The sequence below is a fragment of the Centruroides vittatus genome, unplaced genomic scaffold (assembly GCF_030686945.1).
Source record: "Centruroides vittatus isolate TY-2023 unplaced genomic scaffold, ASM3068694v2 contig_988, whole genome shotgun sequence".
Taxonomy (NCBI): domain Eukaryota; kingdom Metazoa; phylum Arthropoda; class Arachnida; order Scorpiones; family Buthidae; genus Centruroides; species Centruroides vittatus.
In genome coordinates this window covers 50,408-73,780 of record NW_027122657.1, presented here as the reverse complement: position 1 = coordinate 73,780, position 23,373 = coordinate 50,408, and the positions used below count along the sequence as shown (strand labels likewise).

General features: G+C 32.0%; 1 protein-coding gene, 1 long non-coding RNA gene and 1 pseudogene across 2 annotated transcripts; 1 reads left to right on the top strand and 2 right to left on the bottom strand.

The window, feature by feature from the left end:
- Positions 1 to 7,459: 7,459 nt before the first annotated feature.
- On the bottom strand, positions 7,460 to 12,469 carry LOC136986044 (uncharacterized). The gene is made up of 2 exons (XR_010882417.1): positions 12,391 to 12,469; positions 7,460 to 7,705 (listed from the first exon to the last, which is right to left on the bottom strand). It is a non-coding gene; the product is annotated as an uncharacterized lncRNA (long non-coding RNA).
- A 1,046-nt stretch (positions 12,470 to 13,515) lies between these two features.
- LOC136986033 (NADH-ubiquinone oxidoreductase chain 2-like) lies at positions 13,516 to 14,445 on the bottom strand (annotated as a pseudogene).
- A 2,552-nt stretch (positions 14,446 to 16,997) lies between these two features.
- On the top strand, positions 16,998 to 18,428 carry LOC136986032 (general transcription factor II-I repeat domain-containing protein 2-like). The gene has a single exon (XM_067283481.1). The coding sequence runs from the start codon at positions 16,998 to 17,000 to the stop codon at positions 18,426 to 18,428; it is 1,431 nt and encodes a 476-aa protein (XP_067139582.1).
- Positions 18,429 to 23,373: the final 4,945 nt, after the last annotated feature.

Below are 23,373 nucleotides of genomic sequence, written 5' to 3'. Positions count from 1 at the left end.
AATTTACGATCAAGATAGACTTATTCTGAAATTAGAAATCTTTACGCTTGGTTTCAGGTGGCCATGTCCACTCGATAAGCTTGTTCGGTAGCCACTGTTTGATACTTTTTACAATTATGTTAAAAAATATGGAAGATAAGATTATTTATAATTTATATTTTCTAGTTTTACATTTTAGTTTTCACAAAAAATCGAATACTAATTTTATGTTTACTTTGAATCATGTATTTTGGTTTATGTATTCTTAGTGTTATATACCCATAGGAGTGGTGCACTTACTCAAATAAAAAAAAACGATCAGAAACCTCTACACGGCCTTTCGCCCATGATAAAAAATGTGTAGAGAGTGAGTCTGCTAGCGTTGTTATTCTATCACGTCACATCTGATGGCGTTAGTACAACGAGCGTTCTTAATAGAAACCGCCATATTGAAAATTTCATTACTCAACGCGATCAAAAAATAAAAACAATATATTACGAAATCTATTACCCCCCTACTCCTGAGTAAGAAATCGTAAGAAATCCTTGACCCCCACCCACCCCAAAATACCTTACGTAATTTATGGACGGCCCCTTACTCAAATATCGTTCAAATACATCGACTCATATTAAGATGTGTTTGCACTTAATTTCAACCATCTTTGTATCAAGATGTTTTCCGTGGTACAAAGAACCAAATCCTTGAAATTGTCATAGCTATATCTTGAAGATAGTGTACGAAATCAATCCAAATACACTCAAGGCGGATCTAGGTTTTCGAGGCTTAGGGCTTATTCAAGTCCAATGCAGCCCCACTTTTTGTTAGATGAAGAACTTTTAAATTTGGGTTTAAAATTGCAATTTGGTGACCTGACCAATTACGTTACATCAATTACAATAAAACAAATAATACTATAAATTATTATCATTATTATTATATTAACTATTTTTTACTATACGATAAGTACTCATTGTTAATGAAAAAGTATTAAAAATTTATGATAAAAACTCAATTTTTGTGTGTCCTTGACACTTGGAGTCCAGGGCTTAAGCCTTATTAGTCCCTATGTAGATTTGCCCCTGAATACACTGGAGGAGTTCGTGTCATCTATCAAAGTGAAACTTTCTCTATTTCCCAAACTTTTGACTTACATTGAAGAAGTTTGGGATTGAACTAAGCGTATTGATCATATTATAACTGAAATCATATTTGAAGCTACTTATTTTTAAGTAAAATTTGTGTACTTCGTATTTCACTCTGGGCATATAAAACAAATGATTTTGGAAAGTATACCCAGGAAACTCTGTGAACAGAAAATAAGACATTCGACAAATGGGAGGTGGCCTACAAACAGACGAAAAGATATTTAAAAAGAATTGAATATAATAGGAAAAGTTTATAAGATAATTCCAGGAGAAAAATCGACAGGAAAGAATGAAAGTCTTTGCTTAACCTGACACAGTGGCGTAGCGTGTGTGTCAGCCGCCCGGGCGGAGGAAAATTTTGCCGCCTCCTTAAAATTTCGCCCCCTTAAATAAAATACGGGGAATCCCTACAAGTCAGTACAGACGGTGTTGTCAGTCGCTACAATGAGCAAGATGTCATTATTATACATTCATTTAAAGAAAGGGGATTCCCCATTTTCGTCACAGAATAAGTAATGAAAAATTCTGTGCTCATTTCAATCGGTCCGAATCGTAGGTGTGACAAAAATATGAAATGAAATGGTTCAAATTTTTACAAGATATTATTATTATTTATTGCGAAAAAATGCCGCTCCCTAAAAGTGCTGCCGGGGCGGACCACCGCTGCCGCCCCCACTACGCTACGCTACTGACGAACGGGCCCTGACGCGCAATTAATTGATTGCCCCTGTAAGTCGGCTTCTTACAGAAACACAGCTGCCCTATCATCAAATGTCACGGCACGCCACTGATATCATGCATTTTGGTTTTTGTATTCTTAGTGTTATACACCTATAGAAATGGTGCACTTATTCTAATTAAAAAAAAAAAAGACCGAGAAACCACCACACGGCCTTTCTACCATGGTCTGTGAGTGAGAGAGTGAGTCTGCTAGCATTATTATTCTAACACGTTACATGAGATGGCGTTCTTACAACGAGCGTTCTTAATAGAAACTGCCAAATTTAAAACTTCACCACTCAAGGAAATCAAAAAATAAAAATAAGAATATTACGTAAGACGAGGTCTATTACCCCCTACCCCTGAGTAAGATATCGTAAGAATCCTTGACTCCCTCCCACCCACCCCAAAATACCTTACGTAATTTATGAACGGCCGTTAAGTAGTCAATTTTCTGTGGTCCCGGCCGACTTACATAGGCATTAATGTTAAAAAACTCCGGTTTACTCGACACCGTTTAACTCGTCACTACTGGATAAGTCGACATACTTTTGCTGTCCCACACTCTGATAAGCACTGTTGCCAAGTCCCAGATGCTTTCACCTCCTAGATCTGGTGGAAAAACTCCCTAAAAAATCCTTAAAAATATATTTTTCCACCCTAAAAAAACCCTAATTTTTTGAAATTATAATTTTGAAAATCTTTTATTATTCTTTTATGAATTACAAAACTTTTAAAACATTAAAAGAAAACCATTCATTATGAAAATTAAATATCTTGAAAAACATTAAAGACATCATTTAATTCTTCTGATACATTTGTAAATTGAGAATTAATGTGGTCATACATTTTTTGATTATATTGTTTCTAACCAAACCAAACCATAAATTACCCTACAAAAAGTTTCAATTTATATTCATTCTTTCAATTAATTATTTGCATAACTATAAAATTTGTTTTATTACTTACATTTAAATATTTCCTATAGTTTTAACAATTTAACATCAAAATCAAACACAAATACTTGTAAAATCACGTGTTATTGCTGGGTGATGGCATAGACTAATTATCTAGCTTCGATATGTAATTAGTCTATAGCACTGGTTCTCAAACTTATTTCGACCACCGCCCACTTTGAGATTAAAAAAATTCGTAGTGCCCCCATATTTTTTAACTTGCCTTTTTACATTACCATCTGTTGCGTATCTTAAAAACAGTTGCAAATATAATGTTTAAACATGCATTATTATATGGATAGGATAGATAGGGTGTGATCTATATCTTATTTCTGAGATCAAAGAATGTTTCAATGAGAGGAAATAAAACTCATACTTAATCATATTTAGAAGTATTTTTATTAACATTAAAAGAAGGCTTTGAATTTAAAACTTATCTAATGTGAAGGATGAATCTGAAGTATTTCGACCAGTTTGTTAATATCAGGGTCGAATTCACTTAAAATCAGCTGTAAGTCGCCGCGTTCAGTAACTTGCAGCCGATTTCTGTTTTTAGTTAGCAACGTTGCTACAGCACTAAATCCACGTTCACACAAATACGACGATGGGAATGCTATCAGAAATCGTTGAACAACTGACCATAACTCTGGGTACAGTTGAGAGATTTGCTTCTGCAGCCAAAATTCTTGGTAGCCATTCTTGAACTTTCATTTTTAGCATATTTATACAATAATGTTACTATAATAAGTTCATTCATGCTATAATATAAGTCAACGTGTTAGAAATATTCAGGTTGTGAGCTTCAATAAAAATTAAAAAATATATAGATTGTCAGCATTATATATATATTATAGTCAGATTTTTATAGATAGAATTTGTCTGCCATCGCCCCTCTAGATTTCCTTAATGCCCTCTAATTTCCTTTGAGCCTTCTACTGCCCCCCTGAAAGCCTCCAGTACCCACAAGGGGGCGTTATCGCCCACTTTGAGAAACACTGGTCTATAGTGCTGGTTGACCCCATTTCAAGTGAAAACAACGCCAGCAATGATAAAATTAAGAAATTCTCAAAGTAAATGCAAAATTTTAAGTTTTAAATGTAATCCCTAAAAATTCTCAAAAGAAAAAAAAATCATACTAAATTTTTCAATAAAAAAATCTTCTTCCTAAATTCCCCCTAGACTCGAAAGTAATCCCTAAATCTAGGATAAAAAACCCTAACTTGGCAACACTGCTAATAAGTTGTCACCGCTCCTGAAAAAAATGAATTCACTCAGCACGTGTAGTGCGAACTCATTTTTTTTCAGGAGGGGGAGTCTATTTATTTATTAATATATAATTAATATATTTAATATATTAATATTAATAATATATATTTAATATACATATTAATAAAAATGCCTTAACGTTTTATGTATTTTTATGTGAAAAAAGAAATAAACAAAAAGAAAATACACAATCTACATCTACGTCACACCAGAATCCAATTTTGCATTTTCTCACGATAGAGGCATTAAGAATCCTTAGACGTTACTTGCTAACGATTGACAATTGCGAAGATGATGTTTTCAAGGCGTTCGTGATCGTTGAAAAAGAAAGTCGAGACAGTTAAGTGCTCAAAACAAACAACACTAAACGAATTTTTCAGTTTTTCATCTACAGAGTAATTGTAAATGGGGGACACAGTGTATTGTAAGCCTATACTCTGTTTAACGCACTACTGTATTTTCCTAATTGTAGTTTTGTGGGTTTTTTTTCCAACTTCGCTTTAGTCGTCACATCGGAAAACTCGACACATTTCCACTTCCCCTTGGGGTGTCGACTTATGCGGACTTGACTGTATAAAATTTTCCAAACCTTTTATAATAGTTAATAGTATAATAGTAGACATTGGGTCTTATCTGCTAGTTAATTTATATTTAATTCGTTAAGAGCTTTACAACTATAAAACGATTAAACATCGTATTTTTTATTTAAAACACTTAAACCAATGACTTAAAACACTTGAATTTCTCATTTAAAAAAAAAAAAAACGTGCAAATCGTGAAGAAAAATAAAACACAACTAAAATAGTATATTAGTTTATAATAATGGCGTTTATGGTGTGAATGGAAGTTTGGCTCACCAGCGGAGAGAGTGGACCAATTTTCATGAATGCCATAATCGTTAATTATAAGCTAATTGCCATACGGTATTTCGTGGTTAGGCTACACCTATACAAATATACGATTTTAAATAAAAAAGCAAAACATGGAATTTTAGTAACATCCTATATAGTCGGTGACGATATATCGTCAGCTGAGCATGACGTCATTAGGTCAAAGCCACTTGATATAATCTCAATTACCTTGGTGACGTTAATGTAGTGCTGTTTGGAATATCGGTTGGCCATATTTGCATGACAATAAAATGATACATACCTTTAATTAATGTTAAGAAATGTTAATTACTTTAGAATTGAATAGAATAAGTATAAACTTACACGTGTATTTGCAGTTGGATCGAAATCTCCTCTTGCTAATGCACCAATCCATTTTCTCCTAATATCGGAATCAGAAAGAAATTTAAACGTAAAAACACTTGGAGCGTTTTTATGATTTCTTCGGCACCTCGGTGCTCGACATTTAAACACCATCTTCTCAGATATTAAGAAAAGACAAAAAAGTACTAAACAAAAGAAGAACTTGTACGAACGATAACGACGAAATGGCGACTATCGGTCAACTTTGGTGACGTCACGCAACTGTACCATGTGGACTAGAGGGCCTTCAGTTATAAGAGATATTGGATAAACTGTTACGTAAGATAACCTTTCTTATTGTATAAATCAAATACTATAATAAAATATGATAAAACGGTTGGAGTAGGAAATAATCTAATAATTTTAATGTTTCGTGTTCTTATTTTTGTTCGGACAAGGCTGGACACATCTAAGGTCCTAGATTATATTGGGTCTCATCTAATTAAATATAAATTAAACTAGCAGATGATATTGGGTCTCATCTGCTAGTTAATTTATATTTAATTCGTTAAGAGCTTTACAACTTTAAAACGATTAAATATCGTATTTTTTATTTAAAATTATCGACGGATTTCAAATGGAATGAATTTATTTTATGAAAGTAAGCCCACATTATGTAAACACATCGGCCTATAATCAACCTGTGTTTATGAATATAAAAAATATTAAATTCGTTTAGAGAATGATTTATAACTTCTATTTGTAGATGTTATCATTAGCTTAGGTTATTTTAAGTGTGTTTCTATCAAATATAAGAGTTAAGTATGTAAAAGTTACCTTATTTATTTTACGTATTAAGTATGTAAAAGTCACTCTTTTATTTTACGTTCTATTAATGGGTAGTCAATACTACTGTTCACTTTTCAAACCTTGTAGCTCTGACCTTGAAAATAGTTCAGGGGACCATCATTAGGGTGTGACTATCCAGCTGCGAATATAATAACGAGCGACAGGTTGAGAACGGAGGAAAACCATGCACAAGCGAGAAGCGAGAAATCTCGCTGGTGAGAGCGAATTTCTCGCTTTCGCAAATATCTGACAGGGTTTGATATTTTTACGCGTCTCGCCTCTTCTCGTTAAATACTGTGCTTGCGTCTTGGTACGATGGTTTCTTGTATATTTCATCCAATGTATATATAAAAAGATGTTTGTTATTTTTTTAAGGTATAAATATACATAAAGTGATATAAATTCTGTTTTATTAGAAAATTATCATAAAGTTATTTATCCTTTCGTTGTTTCCAGAGAGAAGGAACACAGTATTTTCGATTTCTTTTTACGTGTTCATCATGTAGTAATCCAAATAATAAAAGTTTTTTTTATTATTAGGATTACTTTGCTATTTGCTATCAGTAACCTCATAATGAAACCATTTTCTTTTTATCTCCGCAATGTGCGATATTTCACTTATAGCTTCAAAGCAAACGTGTGACGTCATCATCATCTCGCCACTTTCGTTTGCTCGCGTCGATGTGGTCGTAATTAAGAAGAGCGAGAAACGTCGTTACCTCTTCTCGCAACATATTGTCGCTCGTTTGTCAATCGCTCGAAAAATTTACTCGCATGCATCAGCATAGTCGCACCTTTATGTACGGGCCTAAATGACGTCATAGATGAAGTTTGGGAGCTATACGGAATATGTTAGAATGGTTGGATTGAATTTTATTTTTTGTGATGATAATTTCAAATTGATATCTTTTTCTAGTTTAGAAAAGTCGTATTTATATTTTTATTAAATATTAATATTAATAAAATATTTAAAGTAATGGAAGCATTAATTAATTAAAATAGCTTTTGTCGCGTTAATTCTAACAAATATAAAGGAAGATGTTTTGTAATTACAAAGTTCACACCATTGCGTATGAACATATTGCTGTAAAAATAAGCTAAGGACGGAGATAATTTATAAGACAAAAACATCGCGTACTGTTTATTAATTTAACACTTTGCGTTTTAATTAAATATAACCGAAAATTATGAAATTTTTAATAAAATCATTTCTTATTGACGAAAATTTAAAAATAATTTATATTTTTAACTAAAAGAAATTAACGATTATATATAAATATTTCTTGTATGTGTTAAACTCTTTGCATGTGATATCCACTTTACATTTTGACTAAACAAAATAAATAAAAGTCAAGTTATTAAAATACTTTATTTAAGCAAATTATGAATCATCAAAAACTTGAATAAAATTTTACAATTTGAATTAACTCAGAATTTAAAATATAAATTTATATACCGATATAATTATATCAATTTGTCATACATCAAATAAGAATTATAAAGATTAGTTTTACTTAATGTTTCGAAAAATTGTCAACGATGATAAAAACCTTTAATTTCTTCCATTTCACATTTATCTGCATAGTCCAAACATTTCTGACAAGAGAAAAACGTCAATTATATATAAATTCTATTGATCTTTATTATAAACTAATTTAGATTTACGCACAAAAGGTAAATTATCATTTCATTTTAATTTATATAATAATATTTTATATAATTTCTGATAGTATTTGTTTGATTTAAATATAAACTTGAATAGAGAATTTCGGAAAAGATTTTTAGTTCTTTCATTCTAATATTAATTCAATGTACAGTACTTTTTCCTTAATGTTTAAATGAATATGTCGAATAAACGAGGAAAATATTTTACTATTTGAAAAATTTAGTAAACATACACAAATAATATAATATGGCAACCGTTATATAACTAAAAATTTAACATTTGTAAAATGTATAAACATTGTGTTTCTAAATTAACATAGCTATTTTATATTTTAATAATATTTTTTATAATTTCCTCAAAAGTCATGTGGATAAAAATCATATCAGTCATTATATCTTACTGTCAGTACATTATTCATAATATAATAAACTAGCAGGTAGACCCGGTCTTGCTCGGGCAATTGTAACGATAGCGAAGATTAAGATTATTACGTTATAGTCACAAAAGAAAAAGAGTAATTTCATCAACAAACTAAATATTTCTAAAGACAGGTCGAATTTGAAAATCGAATATTCTAATATTGTTCGATTTTCATCGAATGTTCTAAAGAAGAAAGGTGGAGAAAAACCGAACTAATCTGTTTAAATTTGAAAATTGAATATGTTCTAACATATTACTCTTTCTTTTTTTTTTTTCTCCAGCGCCCGTAAATCTTGCACGTCGCTTTCTCTTGTTCTCCATTGTTACTTAACACTTCCATTGTTATTTAACACTTTGGTACTTAAATTTGGTACCCTGTGTACCAAATTTCAACTTTCAACTCCTAACTATCTTAGCGAAAATTAAGATTATTACGTTATAGTCAACCTTACCCATTTTCACAGAATGCAGGAATTTGGTCCCCCCTGTTTTCAGACTAATTACAGAATTTCTAGATAGGTCTAAAAATATGTTCGATTTCCCGCAAAAACGTAAAAAACTGCATCTGCGTCTTGCGCGTCACTTTCTCTTAACACGTCCATTGTTGACACTTCCATTGTTACTTAACACTTTCATTGCTACGTAACACTGAGTTAAGCCTTAATACTGTCCCTCTCCCCCGTGGGGAGAAATTTTGAAAAATCCCTTCTTAGTGTGCGTTCTCGTGACACTAAGAACTAACTGTGTACCAAATTTCAACTTTCAACTCCTCACCGTTTGGGCTCTGCGCTGATTATTATTATGTTGGGTGTAGCAGGTTACACTCGGTTGACAACGGTGGCTGTGTACTATGCCGAACCTGAGTCAAGGCATAGCAACCAAAACAAAACTAATATTAAGTAAGTGTGTCAGTGTCAGTATTCAGGAATTTCCTAACAATATGGCATGTATTCAATATTGTGGCCTTCTGTAGTGTTATGTATGTATTTCTATTCAATTGTAATGTTCCCAGGCTTTTGTGTAGTGTGTGTGGTATCACACCTGTACAGGAGAGAACGACAGGTACAATACGCACTCTATCCATCCTCCACAGATGCCTTCTTTCCTGGATGAGTTCTGTGTACTTGCTGATTTTTCCAGTGAAAGTGTTTTGTACATTGTGAGTGTTTGGAATGGCATATGTCTATAATGTATGTGATTTTATTGTGTTTGTCAATGAGTGTGATGTCTGGTCTGTTGTGGTAAATTGTTTTATCTGTGATTATGGCTCTGTCGAAGTACAATTTGCGCGTGTTGTTTTCCAATACTGTTTGTGGAATGTACAGTACTTGTAGTATAATTCGTGGATGTCTAATAATTTGTTTCTTAGCTCTTGGTGTATTATATTTGCTACTTGATTATGTCTGTGCCAAGAGCTTGAAACCAGAAGTGATGTGTTGTATAGTTTCTGGCATTATATGACATTTATTATTATTATTATTATTATTATCAATTCGTCTCGATTATATACATAGATTAGATATCAGGAATACTTCAAATTTTCAAGTAAATTAGAAAATATATATTGTTTCTGTATGCTTCTGTTAAGTGTCACATCATAGTATTAAATGAAACTGCATGTATTGTTACTTGAACTAATTCAACTAGCTTTAAATGCTTTAGTTATTATACCATAATAAATTTAAATAATTAAGTAAGGCTGCATCAGCGTGTAGTCGGAACGAAGCTGCTTGCACCTTTATTTTCTAGATTACAGTCAAACCTGTTTTTATGCATTAGATAGGGACCGCATAAAAAAAATCGCATAAAAAAGAATCACACGAAACTTCACGAGTGGCTATAAAAAATAGTTTTCGCAACACAATTTAAAAAGTATTTTTTTATGCGGTCGATACGGACCGCATAAAAAAGTCTCACATAGAAAATAACTCAAAACCGTACGAAATAGAATTTATTGACAACAGATGTCAGCACTTGACTGCATCGTCTCGTCTATCGTCTGTTTTACATATATTAGTCCAGGTGGTGTTTTTTTTACTTAAAAAATAAATTATTTCATTTTTCGCATATTCATGCAATAATACTACTATAATAAGTTCATTTATGCTATAATAAGTTTATTTAGCTATAATAAGTCAACGTGAGACATGACGAATCGCACGAGACTAGTCGCCAACTATACCGCACAAACAAAAAATTACACAAAAAAACCGCACAAATTAAAAATTCGAATAAAAAAATTCGCACAAATAAAAAATCGCACAAAAAAAGACCGCATAAAAACAGGTTTGACTGTATAAGAGAAAAAAGAAACAAAGAATCATTCGTTCTCAACAATATATTTGATTTCTATTGGATCATTTTATGGTACAAATATAAGGTCAGAATAAGCCATTAATTAATTGCTACGCCAACATCTTACGAAATTCTGTCTGTCACTATGGGTCTTGGACTTATAGATTAACTCGTTGCGATCTTTATTGTAACTCTTTAAAAATACTGAGTCAGTTATTTTTTTCACTCGACTCAATGTAACATAGGTAAGACCGATAGCTCTCTTTTTTCTTATATTTATTTTGATTTTTGAAAGAGTTAATCCCTGTGATTTATGTATAGTCATCGAGTATGCTAAGGTATGGGGAAACTGTCTACGAGATCGCAGTATACTGCCATCGATCGAAGAGCGTGTTATGGGGATTATTGGAAACAGATTATCATAGATGACAGGTCCCTGATAGCTATCGAAATCCACTAAAATAAACAGAGGAAGAGCTGGAGGGCGAGCATTAGGAGCATATATAATGTAGCGTATAGTTCCTAGTGAACCATTGACGAGATATCCTTGCACCCATAAGTTGACTTTCAGCATGATTCTGGCATTAACTGAGAGATTCAAATACTAGGAGAGACCAAGAGCTGAGTCATCTTTGGACGAAGGCAGGGCAATGTCTGGAGTGTTTCAGATGCTATTTAAGCAAGAGAGCATCCAATTGACTGCAAGTAGTCTTCGTTGCTTTGTTTAACTTGCTCGTTTGTTAAATATAGCTCTATTGCCGTTTGGAAGTAATCAAGTTCATCTCTGGATAAATAGGCTCGAATTCTTGTCGTCAGAATATTCAGACTTGTATCAGAGAAATCATCCGAAGCTAGCTGATGTAAGACATCTGTGAAGGAACTATCTGCGCTATTTTGTCTATGAGAATTACTAAGTTCAATAAATTTCTCAAAAGAATCAAATGCAAATGTAATGTAATGTCCCAACAAGGTCCCTACCTTGTTAGGACATTACATTGTAAAAAACACTCAGGAGAGAGCAGTATCTTTAACAGTAGGAAGCCGACGAAAATCACCAAACAAATAGATAAAGAATCCACCAAAAGGATCTTTCTCGGGATTTATCTCCTTCAATCTTCTCTCGATCATGTAAAGCATTCTTGCAGCAATCATTGACATTTCATCGATGATGATGAATTTGAGCGACTTCATCTCAGTCTGGAATCTCTGTGCAGCTTCTCCATTTAGAGATTGAAATTTCGTACTAACGATAGGAAGACGAAGGAGAGAATGGATAAGGAACACTAAGGAGAAAGACAATATTGATCGCTGCTGCTCCACGTTTTAAAAACAAAACTTTTTTAAACTTATTATTCTATAAAGATTCTTTATATTTGTTGTTGTGTATCTAGTTAGCGATAACATTTATCTTTCAAAATTACCGTTTTAATTCTAGTCATATTTTCTGACCACTAGATGACCCTTCTACACGTGCGTGCAGGAAAGTGTTAGTCACTTCCTACATTCCTTGTCAACTTCATGCATTCGTTGTCAACATTATAACTCTAGAATGAGTTGTCCGATCTTAATGAAATTTTCTACGACGACTCATAATCACTGAAAGATGAACTGATTAAACTTTCAACACTCAAAAATGATCCACACAGAAGAAAAACGCGATCTTCGTTTTGACCCCTATCTCCAGTTCTACAAAAATGGATCATTTTTGAGAGTTGAAATTTTAATCAGTTCATCCTTCAGTGATGGTGAGTCGTCCTAGAAATTTCATCAAGATTGGACAAATCATTCTAGAGTTATAATGTTGACAAGGAATGCATGAAGTCAAGTATTAGTCGTCACTTCGTTCCGACAATAAATTTTATAAAAATAAATTGAATCGTATAGTTGCCGTAATACTTACTTCAAGAATGGGATAAGTACTTGGATTGTTCAAACTGTAGGTATATAAAGCTGAACTGTAACATTTCAGAAATTTGTCGTATAGCTATTAATAAAAATATTGTTAAATTGAGAAATAAGTAATAATTACGACGATGTTCAGAAATACGAATAAATCACGAATACCGTTTTATTTGTCTGTCGGATATCACAAACGAACTCGCAACAGTCTTCTGAGGTTTGGCAAAATTGTATTTGTTGAGCACAGTTTCTACCGAGCTCTATCATCTAGACATTAAATAATAACAAGTTATTGTTTGGAAAATTCATTATAAAATAAAACTTTTGCCGATGTTCGAAAACTTACAACTTGCAGGTTATTTTCAATTAAGCAGATATCGAAGGATTTGTTTTGCCGGGGCAAGTCATTACTAATAAAAAAAAAATGGGAATCGCGAAAAATGAATATATTTTCATTAAATCTCATGTAGATTATTGTAAGCATAATAAGAATATTATAATGAATATTTATGGGTAAAACATGAAACGAACTACAAAAAGTTAATCGTATTATTAACACTTACCACAATAAATATCGCAGACCTTTGAAAGCTCTGTATATGGATCTTTAGGTCTAACATTCGGAACGTCCGTAGAATTAATTGGCGAGAAAACAATAGCAAACATAAATAACACTAGCATAAATGCCAAATTTATTGAAGTTTCCATTTCGTTCGTTGATTTATGTAATATATTTTATCAGGTGACAATTGATCTGTTCTATTACCTTACAAAGAAATTACAATTTCGGATCATCTAAAAAGATAACAAATATTTAATCTTGAAAAAATAATTTATTTGCATATGCATTTCTTAACTAAGATATCGTTATTTTATCAGGTTCCTGTACTTTTAGTGATTGACTAAATTATGAGAGACTGTTTTATTATATTTTAATGCTAAATATTTAAACTAGATATATATTTTCAGATATATTATTAGTTTTTAAATACTATTGAATTTTATCTACTTTATATTTTAATTTTAAGATTGAAAAAATAAAAAAATAAAAGAAAAGAATGAAAGCTTGCAGCCTTTCTAAAAGAGTAGAAGCAAGCAAATGCTCTCGCACGACTTTCGAAGATCCTCACATATTCAACAATCACATAAATGCAGAAAACCTAACTACAAATAAAGAAGGCATTAATTGTCTCAAACGAACCACCCAAACCCTCAAAAAAAGCCACCAAAGCAACTCTAAAAAAATAATAAATAAACAAAATAATTTTTAAAATTCAAAGAAAAAGAAAAATCCAATATTCACCCCACATGCATAATAGACGAATATGCTAAAATCTTTCTCAATGAAATCTGATTAAACCTCCCATAAAAACCAACCAAAACAGAACAAACAATAACAAATTGAAAAAAATTAAATTCACTAACCAAAAATAAAGGAACCAACCTCCGCCGAGCCAACAAAACAGCACAAGAAAATCATCCCAATCCCTCAACAACAGAAGGAAATCACCTATGAAAAGGAGCTGCCCCTAATTTAATAAACAAAGCTAACATAACAATAAAATAAAACTCAGAAGCCGCAATAAAAAAAGGAAACAATAAACCCACCAAAATTAAAAGAGAAGCCAAAGACTGAGCAAAAAAATACTTAATTCCGCTTTCATTTCTCTCCATCAGTCCACCTCAAAAAATGATGGAAAGAAATGAAAGTAAATTTAACTCCAAGCCAACCCAGGTTACAAACTAAGAAGACGCTCTTAAGGTCATCACACTCCCTGCAATTACATCAGAGCCAAACAAAATGAAAGAAGACAATTTAAGGGAATTTACATTTTTGAGGTATGAAACCCAACAGCTTACTTTAGCTTACTCTTAAAATAGGAGATAAAACATAATAAATCTCATCAAGATTTCCCTTTACTCAGGCACCCTATTAACAATGAAAAAAGCTTCTCTGAAGCCAAATTCCAGCGTGTAACACTCTTGTTAATGAATAAGTTATATACTCACCTCCTACCCCAACCTTACTATCGGGAGGTGAGCTCCCCCATTTCATATAAGTATTATATCTTATCTTCCTATAGTCACATCTGTTTTACCCGCATATCATATTAGTATTATATCTTATCTTCCTATAATCCACATCTGTTTTACCCGCATATCATATTAGTATTATATCTTATTTTCCTGTAGTCCACATCTGTTTTAATCTCATATCATATCAGTATTATATCTTATCTTCCTATAGTTTGTAATTTCTTTTTACCTTTTCTTCATCTCTACTCCATATAATAAATAGTTACATTCATTATTTATATTATTATAATTATTCTTTGTAAAATTTCTTTTTTTAGAGAGTCACGATCGCAACTCACTCTTCATTATTAAATATTGATTTCTTGTTGGAAGGGTCACCCTAATAAGCCCTAATTATTTTTATTTTCCTTTCTTAGAGGACAGGGGGAAATACTTTCGGTCGCGGTGCTTCCTCGGGTCCCCCGGGGGAACTATCCGTTTTTCATACTAAAATTCCTATATGGAGTATATATACATCATCCAGAGCAGGGATGGGCAACCTGCGGCCCGCATTAGTATATTGTGCGGCCTGCGTCGCACAAAATATTACAAAACAATATAACAGTCTATAAAATAAAAATTTAAAATACTAACATCTACTCGTCTGTAATCGTACTAAATACCAAGAACCCTCTTCGTATATATATTCGACGCAGCTAGAGACGGCCCTTGGGTTGATTCATTTTTGCGTTTTTAAGGGGTGCTACAATTGTTTACAAATGCACGTGTACTTTCGTAGACTGTCCATACGCGCTTGACCCTTTTTCAAGACTAAATGAAGCTCGAGGGAGTAATATGCATTCGTAAACAATTCTGTTGCCTCTTAAAGACGCAAAAATAAATTAATCCGAGGGCCAATTCTAATTGCAAGGTATCTGGTAATTTAACCCGACTTCACTCGATACTTCATATTGAGCTGTAAAGTTTTACCAACGCTTTGTATCATTGCATTTAATTTTTTAGTATTTTCTACATTTTTACTATTAATCTACTGTGGTTTATCCGAATTATAGAAAAAGATATGTTAAATGTTTGAAATTTTACGGAAATAGAATTTTTAATGTGGAATTTCGAATTTTAAATATCCAAGTTAGAATTTCTGTTTAATAATAAATGTTACTATTAATTTCCAAAATTGAAATTAAAAATGTTTGAACTAGAGAATTATTAATATTTTAAGAACAATTCAGACTTAGAACTGGACAGTAATAAATACAAAACCCACATATGAAAACGTTTTAATTTTGCATTATTTTCAATGCTAAAACTGACCTTGAGGTTCGCACGTGGTTTTGTACAGTAAAAGCTCGATATAACGGACGGTTGCTGATGTCGGTCTGGCCAAAAGTAAAAAAATTATAAAAAAAACAATAAAACTCCTTGTAACGGACTCCTGCTACTTCGGATTATTTTTTAGTCCTCGCAAACCATGGTTATTACGGACTTTTTAGTCGCCGTTTCATTTAGTCAAGTCATTGTTTTACAATCACTTCTCGAGTTACGATCACCTCGTCCGAAGTTGCGAAACCGAACCCCGTCGTAAGTCGAGAAGTGACTAGTTATTTCGCCAGGTGTAAATTTTCACCTTACATGCAGTTTTGGTTTCGTTTTCTGATCGACTTGTTTTTGGACTGCAACTTGAAAAATTTGCAAACCTATAAATTCCCACAGTCGTCCGTCTGTCTTTCCTTAAACTAGGGGCAGGAGGCCCCAATTAACTATTTACGAACTTCCGGTTCAAAACCCAAGTCACGTTATTTCAATTCAAAAATTTCCCCTGAAAGGAGTTAGATAAATGACCGGCACTACTAATTTGAGGCGGAGAACATATATCTTAAAAATTAGATTAATTAAAAATGTGATTAAAAATTGCAGCCCAGCATTGTTCAGTTTTGGTTTCATTTCGCGATGAGTGATGCGTCGTGGATTTGTTTGTAAAGCGAAGATATGGATCATAAAAGAAGACGATAAGCTTTAGATTTAATACAAAAAATAGATATATTTCGTTAGATTTAAGATGGAAAATATCAAGATGAAGTTGGTAAAGAAATGACTCGGAATAAATAGACAACTTCAGACATTTCGATAGCGAGAGAAAAATAACAGACTTTTCTTAAATATGACAGTTCAACTAAAACTAAAAAGTCTTTTACTTTGTCTGATATCATTTAGGCTGCGTAATAGAGTAAAATTTTAAATTAAGAAAAGTACAGCAGTAGTAGCCGTTTTTACTCTTCGTTTTTCGCTTTAATCTAACAATATTTTTTTTTATGTAGACAATTTTGATACAGGTGGTAATTAGTCTAAAGTTGAAAATTAATTTAATCAAGATCCCGTTCTAACGTGATTCTACTATATAATAATATACTGTTTGATATAACGGACGAGTCCATAGTAATGAGTTATCGCGATAAAATGGACTTTCATTGTGATGAACCAATATCTTCAATTCCATAGTAGTTTGTTACATCGAGCTTTTACTATATTTATTAGTGCAGTATTTTATTCATTTTATTTATCCTCAATTTATAGATGTCAACAAGAAAGAAAAGAAAAATTGAAGATGAAAATCGAATTTATAATGAGTCGTGGAAATATGATTACTTTTTCATTCATTATGAAAAAAATCTTGTTTGTTTAATTTGTTCGGAAAGTATTGCAGTTTTTAAGGAATATAACGTTAAAAGGCATTACACCACTAAACATTCCAATAAATACGACCATTTTACTGGAGACTTAAGAAAACAGAAAGTGGAAAAACTGATGAAAGCCGTAACCTCCCAGCAAGCATTCTTAATGAAAACAAATAATGAATCTGAATCCGTTACAAAAGCCAGTTATGAAATTTGTAATCTATTGGCAAAAACTCTTCATTGTTATTCTGATGGAATGTTTATAAAGCAATGTATTGAAAAAGCAGTTGAAATTATATGTCCTGATCAGAAGAAGATTTTTGCTAATATTAGTTTATCTCGACGAACAGTTGCGAGAAGAATCGATGAAATGGCAGATAATGTTGACGAATCATTAAAAAAACGAGTAAAAGCCTTTGAATATTTTTTCATTTGTTTGGATGAATCCACCGACATAACAGATACGGTTCAACTTGCAATTTTCATTCGAGGCGTTGATTCAGAATTAAACATTACTGAAGACTTTTTAGATTTAGTTGGGCTAAAAGGAAATACTACAGGAGAAATTATGTACGGGGCTTTTGAAAAAACCTTAGAAAAAAATGAACTCTCACTATTAAAACTGAGTGGAATTACAACTGATGGCGCCCAGTCTTTCAGAGGAGAGCGACCCGGTTTAATTGGTATTCTCTCGAATAAATTAGCACAAAACGAAAATCCAAATGATTTATTTATTTGCCATTGTGTTTTGCACGTGGAGAATTTATGCGCTAAGAAAATTAATATGGAACATGTTATGGATATAGTAGTATCCACAGTGAACTTTCTGAGAGGTCGTGCATTGAACCATCGTCAGTTTAAAGAATTTTTGTCTGATATTGATGCTGAAAATAATGACGTTGTTTATTTTACTGACGTCAGATGGTTAAGCAAATCTTCAGTTTTACAAAGATTTTACAATCTCTTACCAGAAATAAAATTATTTATGGAAATGAAAGGAAAACCTGTTAAAGAACTTTCAGACTGCGAATGGCTGACAGATCTTGCGTTTTTTGTCGATATTACAATGCATTTGTCAGAATTAAATATAAAAATGCAAGGAAAAAATCTTATCATATCTGAATTTATAACGGTTATAAAAGCATTTATATCCAAGCTCAAATTATGGAGCACGCAATTGCGTAACAAAAATTGTCACTTTTTCCCCACTTTATTACAACGCACCGAACCTAAAAATTATTTTAAATATGCAGAGAAAGTCGAAGAACAGAACAAGAATTTAAAAATAGATTCGAAAAATTTCTTAGCCGAGAAAACGAAATACGAATAATTACGGCACCTTTTTCAGTAAACATAGAAAACGTACCAAATGAACTTCAATTGGAGTTAATAGACTTGCAAAGTAATTTAGATTTGAAAGATATTTAAAAAAAAAAAATTTGGTAGATTTTTATAAAATTTTTATCAAAGAAAATCAATTTCCTAACTTAAGAAAGTATGCGGCAAAAATTCTGTCCTTATTTTGTACAACTTACGTATGCGAACAGTTTTTTTCCGCAATGAATTTCAGTAAAAAGTAAAACAAGAAATCGGCTAACAGACTCTCGTCTAAAAAATAATTTAAAATTAGCGATGACAAATATTCAGCCAAATATATCTGATATATTACAGTCAATTCCAGCAGTCACATTAAGTACAGTAAACCTATGTTAATTTATGAATAAATATTTGTGATTTACTCGTATTTTTTTTTTTCTTCTTATGTGCGGCCCGCGTCAATTCGGAAATTTCAAATGTGGCCATTACATAGAAAAAGGTTGCCCATCCGTGCCCTAAAGAATATCTTATAATGGGTTTAAGGGGTTAATGGGTTCATAATGCGTATTCTATTTTACAAAAGGCATGTGGATTATCCGGAAAAACGGCAAGAGAATACACGAGTCCGTACAGGTAATCAACAATAACAACAATGATGGATTAAAACTTGAACTAGAACAAGAAAGTTATGATCGGATACATTTTTAGATTTAGACATCCAGTTGAAGCAAAATGATATAACAACAGTATCTAAACCAACACATAGTTTACTAGACATTCCAGCTAACCCAAATGACCGGATACAAACTGTTCGCTTTTCATACACTCATTAGAAGAGAGTACAGGTAACCCCCGTATAACACGGCACTTTTATAGCACTCCTCGGTTCTTTGATAGCTACTCCACCCCACGGCTCTTTTATAGCATACACTCTAACACGGTTCGAGAATTGGGAACATCCCCCGTATAACACGGTGCTTTTATAGCACGGGTTCACTCTAACACGGTTCAGGAATTAAGTAAAACCCTCCTACAACATAAAATGTATTAAAAACTGTTACCAGTTGATGATTTTCATGCTGAGATCATCCTACAGGATGAATAATCTCTGGTAAAATATTTACTTAAATAAGTATTTTAATGACTATGAGATATAAAGGAAACAAAAAAGAACCCAAACGAATCAATGTAAAATCGCCAAGTTCACTTATAATAAAAACATCAAGAACATCATGAAAGAGGTGGTGGACAAAAAACGTTTCAAAATAGTTTTCAAAAGAGCTCCTAATTTATATACTGTAGTATTCTGCAAAACGATAAAGACACGCTTAAGAAAGAAGAAAAAGCGAGCGTATATAAAAATTTCATTTGAAAGACAGCAATTAGGAATTAAGAAAGACTATATTGGAGTCATCAGAAGGAGTTTAGCTATTAGACTTAATGAGCATAAATATGTATTAATAAAGGGTACTGCAACACAGTTTTGTCCAGTATGGCACAAGTAGCGGACTCTGTAGTTAAATAGAATGTATTGACTATCCTCAGGGCCATGCGTTTCCCATCGTTAGCGATGAACGAAGAAAACATTGAAATCTATAAAAGTAATTTAGAGGATGGTTGTATTAATGTATTAATGACAGAGATGCGGATGGACTTGCTACTGCTATAAAAAAGAAAAATTAATACCGTATTTTACGGACTATAAGACGCACTTTTTTCTTCGAAAAATTGCCTCCAAAATTCAGATGCGACTTATAGTCCGTAGCGTCTTATAGTCCGTAAAATACGGTATATAAAGTTCTTAGTCCGCACTTGCTATTATACTTGGAAGCATTGTTTTGGTATTTTATTTTATTATTTATTTGCTAATTTATCGAACATTTTTGTTTTAAATTTAAATGTAAAAATGTTCGGACGTTCTGTCGTCAAAATGTTAAATTTTTGAAAAGACGTTGGAATTCAGTTTCACCTGAAGCTGGCCTACTGTATTTGGCTGAAAACGTTTGTGGTTTGTTTAATAAATATTTTTCAGCAACACAAGGTTTAGTGAGAGTTCATTAAGTATTTAAAATGTTGCGTTTATATTTGGTTGTTAATGATTTTAATTTAAAACCATTTCGCTTAAATCTTCTAATTATTATATCAATACATAAATAGAACTTATATGTTTCGAAGTAGAATTATTTGTAAGTGTGGATATTGTAATGTTTTATTAGACCATGCTTTAGAATAAATTTCGCTGAACATAATTGACATTCATATGGTTTTTCTCTGGTGTGAATCAGAAGGTTGAATTTAAGTTTCTCTTCATATAAACTTGTGTTAACATATGTCACAACTGTAAGGCAGTGTGTGTCCGAAGGTGTCTAACTAAGCTTCCCCTTTCTGAAAACTTCTTTTTACATTCCTCACAACTGTAAGGCTTTTCTCCTGTGTGGATTCTTTCATGAATTTGCAAATAATGTTTAGTTGTAAACTTCTGTTCACATATATTACAACTGAAAGGCTTTTTTCCAGTGTGGATCTGTAAGTGTCTCATTAAGCTTCCCTTTCCTGCAAACTTCTTTTTACATTCGTGACAATGGTAAGGCGTTTCTCCTGTATGAAAACGTTCATGATTTTGAAAATTTCGTTTATCTGAAAATTTGTGTTTACATATGTCACAACTGTAAGGCTTTTCTCCAGTATGGGTTCGAAGGTGTCTAACTAAGCCTCCCCTTTCTGAAAACTTCTTTTTACATTCATCACAACTGTAAGGCTTTTCTCCTGTATGGATTCTTTCATGAACTTGCAAATAATATTTAGATATAAAGTTCTTCTTACAGTGCTTACATGAAAATTTCTTTTTCTTCTTTTTCTTTGCAATTCAAAAACTTGTTTTAAATAATAGGTTATCGATGTATAATAAAAAGTTTCTTAAATAAAAATAATAATATTTAATTAAATAATACTTTTTATATCTACCAGCAAATTTCTGTATCAAAACACAAAAACTAATTTCAGAAATGATAAAGTTCGCGTATATGTATTTTATGTCACTAATATATTCAACAACAGCTAAGCAGAGACGACATATTTAAGTAAACAATTTCTGTAAAACATTTTAAAGGTGTTTTTATATCTTTATGAATTTTCTATTTATATTCTTAAAATAATTTCCTGCTTCTTCAACTATATTTTCAAATGAAAGGCATTGATGTAAGTAAAGCAGTATTTAATATCTAATTATTCTATAAACCTGGAAAATATTTTCTTCAAATCTTTGTGTTTCATCCAAAGAACAACTGAAAATAATAACAACATACATAAAATAAATTCTATAAATTTTTTTTAATATAATTTTTTAACATTAGAATGCATTATTCATTCGTATTGTTAAATGTAAAATTGTACTTTGGTGTTATAAAGACTACTTTCTTTATAACACCTTTTCAATGATAGGAATTCACAACGTTGAAACCTGTAAAATACAAATTGTTAAGAGTGAATCATGGATTTCATTCTTGCAGGATTGAATTTCGTTCTTCTCTTTTTTAGTTTCTGTTTTCTGTATTTTCAGGATGAAAATTAGCTAAATGGAAAAATAAAACATTCTTAAATATCAGACAAATTCATACTCAAAGTATTTTGTACAGTGATTAAAATTTCTATTCTCTACGTTAATCTTTTAAAATATAGAAATTGTGTTTTTGAATTATTTAATATTTACAAATAAACAGAGTACACATTTAGTAAAATTACAATAAATTTTTAGAAATCTTCTGTGGAATTTGAACCTCTGTGGAATTAATTAATGAAAAATGATTTCAATAAATTTTATTACTCACCATATTAAAAAATCAACAACGAGTTGCTTAACTTTCCCGGCAACATTTAAATCTGTGCCTGTATCGCCACCTGTTATGACATTTTATAATTAAAAACTTTTTTATTTTTATTTATTATAAAATGGAAAATAATTTTGAGAGTAAGGATGAATTTTATAAAAATTGTAAATGCTAATAACAAGTAAAATCGTAATTAGGTCCAATTCTATTCGAGATACAACATACGACTCCTTTATCTCCCTATTCCTTCGAGCTTTAGCAACCGAAATTTAATATCATCAATCCTCATAATACTCAAACTTCCCTGAAAAATTTCAGAAATTATGGATAAAAGACAAAGATATTAAGCTTAACAAGAAAATGAACGAAATCGTGCCCACACACACATTCATACACCCTCCGCTTTTTGCATTTCTCGACGTTTCAAGGTGTTCGAATCCGAAATATAAAAATGTTGGAGGGGTTCATTTTTGACTGATCGCTATACTTTCCCTCTTATGTATAGGCAGAACAGTGCCGGAAAAGTGAAAGCATCAAAAATAAAGCTATACCTTGTAAAAATTGCTTAAACAGTTGGAATATTTCATTTGTATGAATTGCCATATCAAAGGTTGACAGCAATCAAATGTTTTAATGAAAATACTGTTTTTCTGTAATGAAAAAAACATTTAATTTCATCGTTCAACTAGAAAAAAATCATTTCAAAATTATTATGAAATTGTATCAAAACAAACTTTAAATTTAGACATTCGTTAAAACTAAAAACGAGTGTGAGACCGCGGATTTTAGTGGGAAAATTTTTGTAAATAAAAGAAACTTTCACATTTTTTTTGTTCAAGAATTTTGTAAACAATCACCGATAGAAAAAACTCTTCCCCGAGAAACGGAGTAGAGGTCTCCAGTAACTATCAACAGTTAGGTGGGAAAGTCAACACTTAGCTGTCAAGAATTTGCAAATCATTGTCAACAACCGATTCTCCCACTAACGCTATAAAAGCTCGCGCCACTGGAAACTTAGGGCGCTCGCATAGGAAGTTATTATTGTACTTGTGTCCATCTCCATGCCCAGGAACGAAGTCCTGTTCGAGAGAAGACCTACAGCAACTCTTCCATATCATCGGCGACCGCCAT